At 47.0% G+C, this 13081-nt stretch overlaps 1 protein-coding gene across 1 annotated transcript; it reads right to left on the bottom strand.

Moving 5' to 3' along the window:
- GINS2 (GINS complex subunit 2) lies at positions 1-7933 on the bottom strand. Its single transcript, XM_074201879.1, has 5 exons — positions 7759-7933; positions 5806-5920; positions 2427-2526; positions 1430-1556; positions 1-983 (listed from the first exon to the last, which is right to left on the bottom strand). Exons 1-5 carry the CDS (start codon positions 7846-7848, stop codon positions 858-860), a joined length of 558 nt encoding a protein of 185 aa, XP_074057980.1. The 5' UTR covers positions 7849-7933; the 3' UTR covers positions 1-857.
- Positions 7934-13081: the final 5148 nt, after the last annotated feature.

Raw genomic sequence — 13081 nt, 5'->3', positions numbered from 1 at the left:
AAATCACATTCAAATCTAAATGGGAAGACATTATAAATTTATTGGCAAATAAATGACCAAGTGTTTTGTATGCAATTCTTTTTAGCCTTTAAAATGACCTAATAATGAAATGATTGTTTAGCTCTTTCAACCATTTTAATACAACAGCCAGGTGACTATTTACTGTTATCTGTAATACTGGGCAAAAAAAGACCCAAACCATTCCATCATTTCTGGAGTTGATTCAATCTATGTTTTACAAGAGAGAGTCTAAGCAAACCATGATACATTAACATCAGAAACCATTCAATAAGGCTGTAGCAATGTGCCATCTTTCTAACAACAATAAAAATCATTAAGATGATGTTAGGCCACTGGAAAATGAAACAGAGTAGATAGAATTAAATTCTAAATCACATCTTCATAAATGTGTTACCAGTGTCTTATGGAAATATATGTTGAGAAACAACATCCTGCTGGTAAGGAAGGGTAAATCCCCAAACCTTCAACCAACAGTATCTAAACTCTGGACTGTCATTCATCTCAGTAGAAGGACTGAGAGGTTAGGAGAGGGGTGGTTGGAATCTGCCAGGGAGAAAACAATTGTTTTGCAGCCAGGAATACGCGAGATAGATGTGGGCCCAAAGACATGCTCTGAAAGTGAGGGAGGCTGGACGATTGGCATTCAGTCACACCTGTTGCTTCTCTTACTAATACTGCCCTTTGTCACCTATAGGAGCTTGACATTTTGAGAACTTCCCAGTCACCTTGGAAGTTCATTCCTGAAAAGTGGGCAAGTACCAAACTAGCCTCCTTTTCGCTGCCTACCCTCAGCCTTACGGAACGTAAGGAGGTCTCTCTTGCTTCAACATTTTTCTCTAAAAGTCCTGAGACTGAGCACTCTCTGTAGGATGAAGGTTTGTGCGGAGTTTGTACATATGATTTAGGGCTTGTGTGAGAAATGTTCCAGTAGTGTTGATCTCCATCAAGGTCAGGTTATCCAGCTAAAAGGCAAGAAAAAACAAAGCTCTTTGGGTAACATGTTCACTAGAAATGTGAGGAATAAAGATCAAAATAAGGAACCTATTGTTGCAAAAACCAAGCCAAGAGTACAAAAGCACATTCTATTTGCAAGTCACATTCATATGCCATGCCACATTATGAAAAACTATTAATTCAACAGAATCAAGGTATTTAAGGAAAAAAAACCCTGATGTTTAGTTTCACTCAAGCCTTAGCAATTAAGAAATGTGACCAAATTAAATTATTCCCATGTTAAACAAGGAACTAGACAAAGGCTAATTGTTCTCATCCTTTTTTCTCCCAAACAGCTGATGTAATCCCTGAATGGAATATATGAAAACTGTCTTACTATTATAGATATATATATGTGTGTACACACACACACACACACACACACACACACACACACACACACACACTTAGCTACCTTGGCATGTGCTTCCTGCTGTTTGACAAAACTGTCTGCAGATAACCGGAGTTTAGCTATTCGAGTATCCCACATGTCCTTTATCAGAGTCCGGATCTCATCTGCCTTGGGAATGTTATCCGCGGCACTAGAGGAGGCAAAAATGTAGCAGGTACAAAGTCCTAAGCAATATTACCAAGACTTAAGAACAAGATGCTAACTAGTTTGGACCCATTTAGTATTAAATTGTGAACTTCAGAAATGAAGGACCTAACAAGCTTAAGAACCAAGTGGCCAGGTCCAATTTAAACTAATGCTTAGTGAAGTTCCTTTTCTGTTCAAGCCACTGCCCAGGACAAGATCATCTCCTTATCTGTCCAACATTTCATATCTGAATCCACCGGAGATTTAAAGGAGGGCTTCTCTACTGGCAGACACAGCTTTAGTCATTTCAGCGTGTCAAGAGTTTGTACTGGGAACATTATAGCAGTTTGTATGATTCCTGCCCAGTGAAACGGTTTCAAAGCCTGGCTCAAGGGTTGATGGGAGTTGTTAACCGGCTCTTATTAATGGCCACTTCCTAAACATGTGGCCCTCAGGGCCAGAGGTGTCAAGGGAAATATAACAAATAGAAAATGCGATCCCTGATTTCAAAAAGCTACCTAGGTGGGGAAAGCAAAACCAAAATAATGTTAATAAATGCAAATTTCAAAAAATTGGCATTATAGCATCCCTTTGATAAATAGAAGGGAGAATAAAAGAAAATCATAAAACATAAGTCTTTCAAGTTAGGGTAAATCTAAGCTGAATTTTCAAAGTGAGAAAGAAAGGAAGCTAGAGTGAAGGGGAAAGAATGACCAAAATCATGGAAGCGGGAACAAGCAAAATGACTCCCATTTAGAAACGGGAACTAATGTCATAACTCTTAATCCATCCATCTTCTCCCCTCCGCAAGACCTGTCCTGAACACGGCAGTTAGTAAATTTTAGTAGATTAAAATCCTAAAGACAATACTTACTGATTTAACAACAACTTGGTCAGTTCCATGTAGTAAGGACTGGGCATGGGGGTAAATGTTTCCTCCTTTCTCTCTTGATCTCGCATCTCTTCTAATTTTTCTGAAATATTAGTGTAAAATGTTTGACATATAATATTTCTTTTAAAAAAACTCATAAAATTCCATCTACTTGAGTATTTTAGGCCATTCTTAAAAGATAAAAAACAAACAAAAAAACACTAGTAGACTCATACAGGACAAAACTGCCCAAATTTAAGGGTTTAATTCTTGTAGGAAAATCAGAAAATAATTCAAATTCTAAAATCAGAGGTTTCACATAGAGTATAGAGCTGATGATCACTCTCCTTAGACAGGATTCGGATAATGATGAGAACTTTTCCCCAGCAAAAATATTTCTTCCACAATCAATGAGGATTCCTTCTAATAAACCAACCAGGTCAAATCCATGCTAAAGCTAGGAAATGCACAGATAATCATATACTGAAACTATATTTTGGTTCTAGTCAAACAAGACTTACTAGCTCCTAAACATTGATTTAAAAATTCCTAATTCAGGGCAACGAGGTGGCACAGTAGATAGAGCACAGCCCTAAAGTCAGGAGTACCTAAGTTCAAATCTGGCTTCAGACACTTAATAGTTGCCTAGCCGTGTGACCTTGGGCAAGCCACTTAACCCCATTGCCTTAAATAAATAAAAATAAATAAAATCCTAATTGCCTCTGTACCTAATTCTTCAAGCAACTGAATCCTTACTAAACTAGGCTATAAGAGGAACCTTATAGTCATCAGGGACCCAAATAGGTGAAAGGAACCTCCAAAAGCCTCTTTCCTAGTAAAGGGCCATAAATGCATTCATTCAGGCCTTATCCTTGTCCAAAGGAGGTGATGCCATAACAAGCACATGAATTAGATACGATTGGGGTGGGGGGCAGGGAGCTGTGCAAAGTCACCAGTCTCACTTTCTCCTCTAGAGCCATCTGGGTCCAGTGGCCAAATATGAATCATGGATGACTAGAGGTGGCCATGGAGGTGGGGCAGAATGAAGTGACTTGCCCAAGGACACACAGCTAGTAAGTGTCAAAGTGTCTAAGATCAGATTCAAACTCTTATCCTCTTAACTCCAAAGCCAGTGCTCCATCCACTGTGCCAATTAGTGTATGGTGTCAAAGTAATCATAGAGATCACCTAATCCAATCTCTTTAGTTTAGAAGAAGCTGAATTTAGAGGGTCTTGTCTCAACTCTCACAGCTATTGATATCAAAGCTGGGCTTAGGAGATCCACACCAATGTCCCACTGCCCTGGTCTAAACTGGAATCTTTGAGGGCAGGAAGACCTTACTGGCCAATTAGATGTTTTTTTAAAAAAGGCCCCTTAAAATATACAGAGGCAATTTACAGATGAGGAAATCAAAGCGATCCATAGTCATACAAAATATTGTTCTAATCATTATTGATTAGAGAAATGCAACTTAAAGCATCTCTGAGGTACCACCTCACACCTCTCAGACTGGTCAATATGACCAGAAAGGACAATGTTCAATGTTGGAAGGGTTGTGGGAAATCTGGGACACTATTACATTGTTTGTGGAGCTATGAACTCATCCAACCTTTCTGGAGAGCAGTCTGGAACTCTGCCCAAAGTGAAGAAAAATGTGCATACCCTTTGATCTAGCAATACCACTACTGGGTCTATACCCTGAAGAGATCATGACAAAGGGTAAAAACATCACTTAAAATAATTTGTAGCAGCTCTTTGGTGGCAAACAATTGGAAATTAAGTGAATGTCCATCAATTGGGGAATGGCTGAACAAACTATGGTCTATGTATGTTATGGAACACTATTGTTCTATTGGAAACCAGGAGGGATGGGAATTCAGGGAAGCCTGGAGGGATTTGCATGAACTGATGCTGAGTGAGATGAGCAGAACCAGAAAAACACTGTACACCCTAACAGCAACATGGGGGTGATGATCAATCTTAATGGACTTGCTCATTTCACCAATGCAACGATCAGAGACAATTTGGGGGGAATTGGTGATGGAGAATACCATCTGTATTCAAGAATTGTGGAGTTTAAACAAAGACTATTACCTTTAATTTTTTAAAAAAAGGTATCTTAATGTAATTTTGCTATCTCTTTTATTTTTTCCTTAAGGATATGATTTCTCTCTCAATACATTCAATTTTGATCAATGTATGCCATGGAAACAATGTAAAGACTGCCTTCTGTGGGGGTTGGGGGAGGGAAGCAAGATTAGGGAGGAAATTGTGAAATTTTTTAAAAAAATTATAGAAAAAAGAATAAAAGGGGATTCCAAAACCAAAAAAAAAAATGGCCTCTTAAAATATGGGAAAGGAAACCTGCTTTCCTCTTCAGTGCTGAGAAGCAGACACTTGGCCTTCCCCCAACATGTGTGGGACATCTAGAGTTAGACACTTCTCTAGAAAGTGGGAAGTGAAGCAGCATTCAGAAAGAACGTACTAGGGGCGGCTAGGTGGCGCAGTGGATAAAGCACTGGCCTTGGGAGTCAGGAGTACCTGGGTGCAAATCTGGTCTTAGACACTTAATAATTACCTAGCTGTGTGGCCTTGGGCAAGCCACTTAATCTCATTTGCCTTGCAAAAGAAAAAAAAAAAGAACATACTAAAAACCAGGCACTGGGTGAAGGGTTTCACAGAAGGGTTTTTCATTCGATCCTGAATTCAATCCTCCCAGGTAGAAGCTGCTATTATCCTCCTTTGAGGCAGAACAAGGTAAAGTGACTTGTCCAGGATCCCCCACCATGGGTGACTGTCATCACCCAGAACTTTCTGACTCTCTCCTCTGCACCATCTAGGGCAGTAACAGCAGGAAACCTCTCAAATCCTGATTCTGTTTCTTCCAGAGAAACATCCAAGGTTTAAAACTTAAGTAATATATGACTGGGGCCATCCTTAGAACAAATGGCTCAAAACTGAGTGAGGAGAGAAAAATTCACTTCAGAGGAGAGAGATTTACAGGAAACCCTCTCAGGAAAGATCACTCCCATCCTAAAGGAATCCCATAAAATGGTCTTCAATGGGAAGCAAGATGGTGTGTCTGTGAAGACCGAAGACCCAATTTTGAGGCCTCTATCCCCATCACTTTTTGTGCTGTGGACCTTGGGAACTTCCTTCATCTCTCTGAACCTCAGTGTTACCTACATTATGTCTGTGAATAATATGTAAAGATGTAAAAAGGGACAATACTAGTCACACTACAAAATCAAGCCAGAGTGTAACTTCCTCAAGGATACTACAATTAAATCAGAATGCAAGGCTCCCCCAAAGCGGACCCAGGCAGTTGTCCTCAAATCCAGCCTTGGCTTCTAAGCAGACTTGGGCCCCCATCTTCCTTACCGACATCCATCCATTCGGGAGGAACCACGCGACACTTCTGTCTCTGTTTGAGGTTCATTGCCAGCCAGAGGGGCACCTCCACGGGCAAGCCGGGATTGAAAGGTCCCAGATCTCCCTGCCAGAGAGGGAAGAGAAGTCACGGCAAGAAGACCAGGGCCGAGGCGCCGGGGTGACCCCTGGCCGAGCCACTGCCCGCCTCCTCCGAGGAAAGGGGGTGTTCGTGGGGAGAAGGGAGATGTAAAACCAGGCAAGCGGGCACTGGCGCTTCTCGGGAGTGTCGGGGAGGGGGCAGCCCGGGCACTGCTTGCTGCTGGGGGTCCAGGGGCCAGCCCGGGAGGGGGCAGCCTGGGCACTGCTCACTGCTGGGAGTACAAGGGCCTGCCCGGGAGGGGGCAGCCTGGGCACTACTCGCTGCTGGGGGTACAAGGGCCTGCCCGGGAGGGGGCAGCCTGGGCACTACTCGCTGCTGGGGGTACAAGGGCCTGCCCGGGAGGGGGCAGCCTGGGCACTACTCGCTGCTGGGGGTCCAGGGGCCAGCCTGGGAGGGGGCAGCCTGGGCACTGCTCGCTGCTGGGGGTACAAGGGCCTGCCCGGGAGGGGGCAGCCTGGGCACTGCTCGCTGCTGGGGGTCCAGGGGCCAGCCCGGGAGGGGGCAGCCTGGGCACTGCTCGCTGCTGGGGGTACAAGGGCCTGCCCGGGAGGGGGCAGCCTGGGCACTACTCGCTGCTGGGGGTACAAGGGCCTGCCCGGGAGGGGGCAGCCTGGGCACTACTCGCTGCTGGGGGTACAAGGGCCTGCCCGGGAGGGGGCAGCCTGGGCACTGCTCGCTGCTGGGGGTACAAGGGCCTGCCCGGGAGGGGGCAGCCTGGGCACTACTCGCTGCTGGGGGTACAAGGGCCTGCCCGGGAGGGGGCAGCCTGGGCACTACTCGCTGCTGGGGGTCCAGGGGCCAGCCCGGGAGGGGGCAGCCTGGGCACTGCTCGCTGCTGGGGGTACAAGGGCCTGCCCGGGAGGGGGCAGCCTGGGCACTGCTCGCTGCTGGGGGTACAAGGGCCTGCCCGGGAGGGGGCAGCCTGGGCACTGCTCGCTGCTGGGGGTACAAGGGCCTGCCCGGGAGGGGGCAGCCTGGGCACTACTCGCTGCTGGGGGTCCAGGGGCCAGCCCGGGAGGGGGCAGCCTGGGCACTGCTCGCTGCTGGGGGTACAAGGGCCTGCCCGGGAGGGGGCAGCCTGGGCACTGCTCGCTGCTGGGGGTCCAGGGGTCAGCCCGGGAGGGGGCAGCCTGGGCACTGCTCGCTGCTGGGGGTACAAGGGCCTGCCCGGGAGGGGGCAGCCTGGGCACTACTCGCTGCTGGGGGTACAAGGGCCTGCCCGGGAGGGGGCAGCCTGGGCACTGCTCGCTGCTGGGGGTACAAGGGCCTGCCCGGGAGGGGGCAGCCTGGGCACTACTCGCTGCTGGGGGTACAAGGGCCTGCCCGGGAGGGGGCAGCCTGGGCACTGCTCGCTGCTGGGGGTCCAGGGGCCAGCCCGGGAGGGGGCAGCCTGGGCACTGCTCGCTGCTGGGGGTCCAGGGGCCAGCCCGGGAGGGGGCAGCCTGGGCACTGCTCGCTGCTGGGGGTACAAGGGCCTGCCCGGGAGGGGGCAGCCTGGGCACTACTCGCTGCTGGGGGTTCAAGGGCCTGCCCGGGAGGGGGCAGCCTGGGCACTACTCGCTGCTGGGGGTTCAAGGGCCTGCCCAAACCCAGAAAGTTGGGGGAGGGGAGAGAAGAGAAGGAAGGGAGAGGGGAGAGAAGGAGGGGAGGGGAGAGAAGAAAAGGGGAGGGGAGAGAAGAAGGGGAGGGGAGGGGAGGGGAGAGAGAAGGGGAGGGGAGGGAGAGAAGAGAAGGAAGGGGGAGGGGAGGGCGCCCTCCAGAGAGGGAGGGTCCTAAGGGAGCAGGCGCCGGGGCGCGAGTACCCCGATGAGGTAGATCTTGTCCAGGCTGAAGTTGGGGATGATGGTGACCGGCTCCTTCTCGGCCAGGAACTCCACCTCGGCCGCCTCCATGGCCCGGGCTCCGCGGGTCCCAGGGAGGGCGGGGGAGGCTGGGGGCGGAGCCTCCGCCTTCCCGCCACCGCGGCCGGCCCGCCCCCGGGCGCGCGAGGGGCCCGCGCACGCCCTATCAGGAGAGGCGGCGCGGCGGGGGGCGTGGCCGGCGTGACGTCCCCCTCCTCGGATTGGAGGGGCGGCGCCCCGCCCCTTCCGGGCCCGGCGGAGCCGCCTTCCGCACGCAGCCGGCGGCCTTGGGCGGCGCTCGGGCCGCGAGCGGGCGGGGCCGCGCCCTTGGTGCTGGGTTCGGGGGCCGCCGGGCCCCGCAGAGGGAGACGAGAGGGCCCCGGAGCAGTTCCGACCGCCACAGCCGGACTCGGGGCCCGAAGCCCCTCCCGGCCCGCGCCCGCCCCCCTCCCCTTCCCTTTGCCCTCAGGGTCTTTCTGATCTAGTGACCTTGGCCTCCGGGCTGCCCGTGAACGAGACACTTGGCGGCCCTTGCACATTTTCTGCGGCTGTCCCACGGACCTGCAATGATCCTCTCCCCTTTTCCTGCACACTTCCCGGGCTTAAGTCTCAACTATAATCCATTCCCTTCTAATTCTAGTGCCTTCTGTCTGTTAATTGTACCCCATTCATCCTGTACTTAGCCCGCTTTGTGTACATTTGTTCGCACTGTCCCCCTCACTGTAAGCTGGGGAGGAGGGATTGTCTCTTGCCTCTGTTTGTATCCTCAGAGCTTAGCATCTAAGACTGAAAGTGGATCCAGACCCAAAGGCCTTGAGGCTGGGGAAGAACTGAAGATAATATCTCCCAAGTGGATGGGGACTACACCTGTAATGTCATTGTTAGGGTGAATTCATGGATAAGGATACTCCGGACCACACAGATTTATGTGCCCTCTGCAATCTATAGAGGGTTGTTGGTTGTTGGTCCTTCCTTCTTAGAAGTCCAAGACCTCAGGGAGATGATTCTATGGCCAGCATGTGAATTGGAATTGGGGAGGGGGTGCTGACTGTGCTAAGTCACTAGCCTCTCTCCTCCAGAACCATCTGGGTCCAGGGGCCAGATAGGAACCAGGATGACTGGAGATGGTGCTGGATGCATCAGGTGTAAGAAAAATTGCCCAGGGTCACCCAGCTAGTGTCTGAGGTCGGATTTTGAACTCAGGTCCTCCTCAGAGGGAGCCCTGAGAGCAAAGGATGCTAGAGTAAGCTCAAACAACGGTTAAATTTTTATGTGAGCATCTATGCCTTTGAAATTGGCAAAGATCAGGGTAGCTGGGTGGCACAGTGCACAGAGCACCGGCCCTGGAGTCAGGAGTACCTGGGCTCAACTCCAACCTCAGACACTTCATAACGACCTAGCTGTGTGGCCTAGGGCAAGCCACTTAATCCCATTGCCTTGCAGAAATCCAAAAATAAAAATGTATCCTAAAGATATCCCAGCACACCCCTGCCTCTGAGAAGTGACACTTGGCCCAGATCTGGTACATAGGGGGTGATCATCATTACTTGAACCCAGGGCTTTCTGCTTTAGGGCTAGTTCTGGGTCCCTATAGCAGACTGTCTTTCAATGTAAATGAAAACTCCATGTATTATCAGATAGTAGAGCTATAGGAACATTTAAGAAAAAGTCCTTGACCTCAGGTAGCTCACAATCTAGTTATAAATCTAAATGAACAAATCAGATAAAAAGAGTATAAGAGGCCCACCAAAGCCAGAAAAGGAATTATGCTTTATTTTTTTTCCTATTTCTTGCATGTTTCTTTAAAATTCTGAACTTAAGAAATAAAAACGAGCATTTCCATAATAAAGTGGCATAGAAGAAAAGAGGATAGTGCCTGAAACTGCAGATCCTTTATGAATAACTTGCTATTTCTTTCCTCTCCTTTTTATTCTCCTTTCCTGCTGAGTTTTGTGGTCAGTATTCTTTTCTCCCACCCCCAACCCCCACTCTAGAGATGGCTACCATTAGACATAAATGTGGATGTGTACTGGCATATGCAGATGCACATGTATACATATATAAACATACCATACTATACACACATACACACACATACATATATATATATCTACAGTTCCAACAGCATCTTCTTTCATAGGATCTTTGGATATTTCTAATAGCATTATACTTTCTTGAGAAAAGATCTCTCACCCCTTCTCCCAAATTCAAATCCTTTCTGCTCAGGGATGCCAACAATCTTTTAATATGAGGAGTCTTTTATTCCTACTAAGTAAATTTAGACTCAAAACCTTAGACCCTATGGGCTCCACTAATGAGACACATCTCTGCTTTGAGCGTTTTCTTTGGTCTCCTCTCTGACTACACACCCCCTTGGCTTCCTTTAAGTCCCAATTAAAATCTTACCTTCCACAGGAAGCTTTTCCTATCCCCTTTTCATTCTAGTGCCTCATCTCAATTGTTTCCTGTGTGTGTGTATATATGTATGTATGTGTGTAAACTGCATATTTTCTGTTTAAAGCTTAGTTTGTATTTATTTGTTTGCATGTTGTCTCCCCCCTTTAAATGTAAGTCTTTTGGGGTCAGAGACTAACTTTTTATCCTTTTTTACGTTTGGCATACAGTAGGTTCTTAGTAGATGTAAATTGATTGATAAGGGAAAAGTCATGGTCACACAAAGTTAATGAGTTGATCAGCAAGCATTAAACAAGAGGAGTGAAAGAGAAAGAGGAGAGGAGAGAGGAAAAGAAGAGAAAAAGAGAGGGGAAAGAAGAAAGGAGAGAGAGAGAGTCAGACTTTGAGCTGTTGAGATGGTGTAGGAAGAATGAACTGGAAGATGGGGAAGCAATGCCCAAAGGGAAGACTGGAGGTCTGAAGAATACATAGACTTCTCACTCCTACCCCCTTCCCAATTTAGAAACTCCTCCAGGCATCTGATGGCAGTTTCTGCCAAATTGCCCAGACTTTTGATTGATGGATAGTGGGTGTCTTCTTGATTGACAAAGATTTGTGTTCCAAAGTACACAGCCTCGAATTGAGAGAAAGAAGAGAATAGCACTTTGTGATTATACTTCATGAACTCACTCTAACTGTTGAGATAGAAGAGACCTCGGAGATCATCCAGTGCAAGAAACAAGTCCAGATGAGATAAACAACTTACCCAAGGTCAAGCATATAATCACTAATTCCCCATAGATTTTCAAAGTGCCTAAATGTGTTATTTGATTCTCACAGTAACCCTAAGAGGAAAGTGCTATTATTATTATTAACTTAATTTATAGATGAGGAAACTGAAGTAAGTATAGACTAAATGATTTGCCCAGGGTCACACAGCTAAGAAATAGAGGGCAAAATTGAAATACCTGAATCCATCTTTCTGGTTCCTGGTCCAACACCCTATGGACTGTGTCAACCAGCTGCCATGGAGAGTAAGACACAGTAACTCTCAGAGCAGAGCTTGAAGCCCAGGTCCTTTGAGGAGCAACAGAGAGCTCCTCTGCTACCCCAGATTACCTCTCATTTGAAACAAACACTCTAGGGTTTTTATAATCCCGTAGAAGGTTTACTGCTAAAAAATTCTTCAGGACTCAGACTTTATCTCTCATCTTTCTACTTTTATATCTAAATCTTAGACCTCCAATGACTTCCTGAGGCAGACCATTACACTTTGGGGATAACTATGATCAGGAATTCTTTTCCTCACTTCAAGCCAAAATATATCTATCTCTCTAAACTTTTATTCATTGCTTCTGGTTCTGTTCCCTGGGGCTGAATAGAACAGACTCTTTGACATACTAACTCTTCAGATACCTAAAATGAAGCATCATGTCCTCCAAGTCAAGAAGAAAAGAATCCTGGGTTTTAAACTCACTTCTGCTTATTTCCATCAACCTGGGGAAAATGATTCCTCTCTAGGTCTTAGTTTTCCCACCTGGAAAATGAGAGGTTTAGACTAAATGATGCCAAAGTTCCCTTGCAGCCTGATATGCTATAAAACATCCTATTGCAAGAAGAATGAGGATTTGGGGTCCCTTCCTGCTTAAGCATTACTCAGTGCCTTTCCATTCTTATCAGACCTCCAAGTCAATTTGTAAAACCTAAAGACCACTGGGAATTTGAAAGTGCAGGAGAGAGGTTTATCACTTCCCTGAAAAGCGGAAGTGGTTGTATGTAGCCAGTGCTCTGGAACAGGAAAGAGATTAAAATGATCTACTTGCTCTGACTGAGCTAGGAGGAAAAACTTCTGCTGAAGGGAAGGAGGCTTGGGGTGAGGTCAGCTGAGAAGATCCTGAGAGACTGATGAGTCAGGCCTGAATAAAAATGGGCTGATGTCTCCCTTCTTCATCTCTTCAGAGGCAGCTAGGTGGCACAGGATCTACAGCCCTGGGATCAGGAAGAAGATCTGAGCTGAAATTTGGCCTCAAAACTCTCTGTTTGGCTGTGTAACCCTGGTCAAGGCCTTTAACTGCAGTTAGCCTCAGTTTCCTCATCTGTCAAATGGGAATAATAGTAGTAGCACCTATCTCCCAGGATTGTTTTAAGAATCAAATGAGTTGATCTTTGTAAAGCATTTAACACAGTGCTTAATAAATTCTTCTTTATCAAACATTAAACATTTATTAAGTGCCTACTATGTTCCAACTACTGTGCACAGCACTGGAAATACAAAAAGAGGCAAATGGTGACCCCTGCCCTCCAGGAACTTGCAATCGAATAATGGAAACATTCATCTCCCTATCTACCTCTTCTAATTGGGACTGGGAATTTTCACAAACTTGGAATAATATTCCTCTTCCTCCTCCTCCTCCTCCTTCTCCTCTTCTTCCTCCTCCTCCTCCTTCACCTCCTCCTCCTCTTCCTCCTCCTCCTCCTCCTTCTCCTCTTCTTCCTCCTTCCCCCTGAGAAAGAACTCATGGAAACTGGACCTAGTTCAAGCCAATGGTAGAAGCAGTCCTTTAGAGAGGAAGAAGTCATAGATTTGCCATGGAGATTGGAGTGGAACAATGGTCAGGGGTCTCGCCACATGAAAACTCTCTTTTCCTGCTGAGTTTTGTGGTCAGTATTCCTTTCTCTGACTCCAACTTCTCAGTTCCACTGACAATCCTATGCCCCTCTTTGAGTTCCCTTTATATGTTGACTTACCCCTTTAGAATGGAAGATTCTTGAGGACAGGGTCTGTCTCATTTGCTTTGTTTTTCTATATCTTCCACTATGTGGTGAGATAGATTGAATACAGATGAATAAATAAGTATTCTTTTCTTCTATTTCTCATCTTTCTACTTTT

This window comes from Macrotis lagotis, chromosome 1 (genome assembly GCF_037893015.1).
Source record: "Macrotis lagotis isolate mMagLag1 chromosome 1, bilby.v1.9.chrom.fasta, whole genome shotgun sequence".
Classification (NCBI taxonomy): Eukaryota; Metazoa; Chordata; class Mammalia; order Peramelemorphia; family Peramelidae; genus Macrotis; species Macrotis lagotis.
Note: the sequence above shows the minus strand (reverse complement) of the source record. Positions and strands in the feature narration are given on the sequence as shown.

Coding starts and splice junctions, on each gene's coding strand:
- GINS2 (XM_074201879.1), bottom strand. CDS start 7,848: ATGGAGGCGGCCGAGGTGGAGTTCCTGGCCGAGAAGGAGCCGGTCACC. Junction 5,921..7,758: donor ACAAGATCTACCTCATCGGG/GTACTCGCGCCC, acceptor CCTCTCTGGCAG/GGAGATCTGGGACCTTTCAA. Junction 1,557..2,426: donor ACCAAGTTGTTGTTAAATCA/GTAAGTATTGTC, acceptor TGCCTCCTCTAG/TGCCGCGGATAACATTCCCA.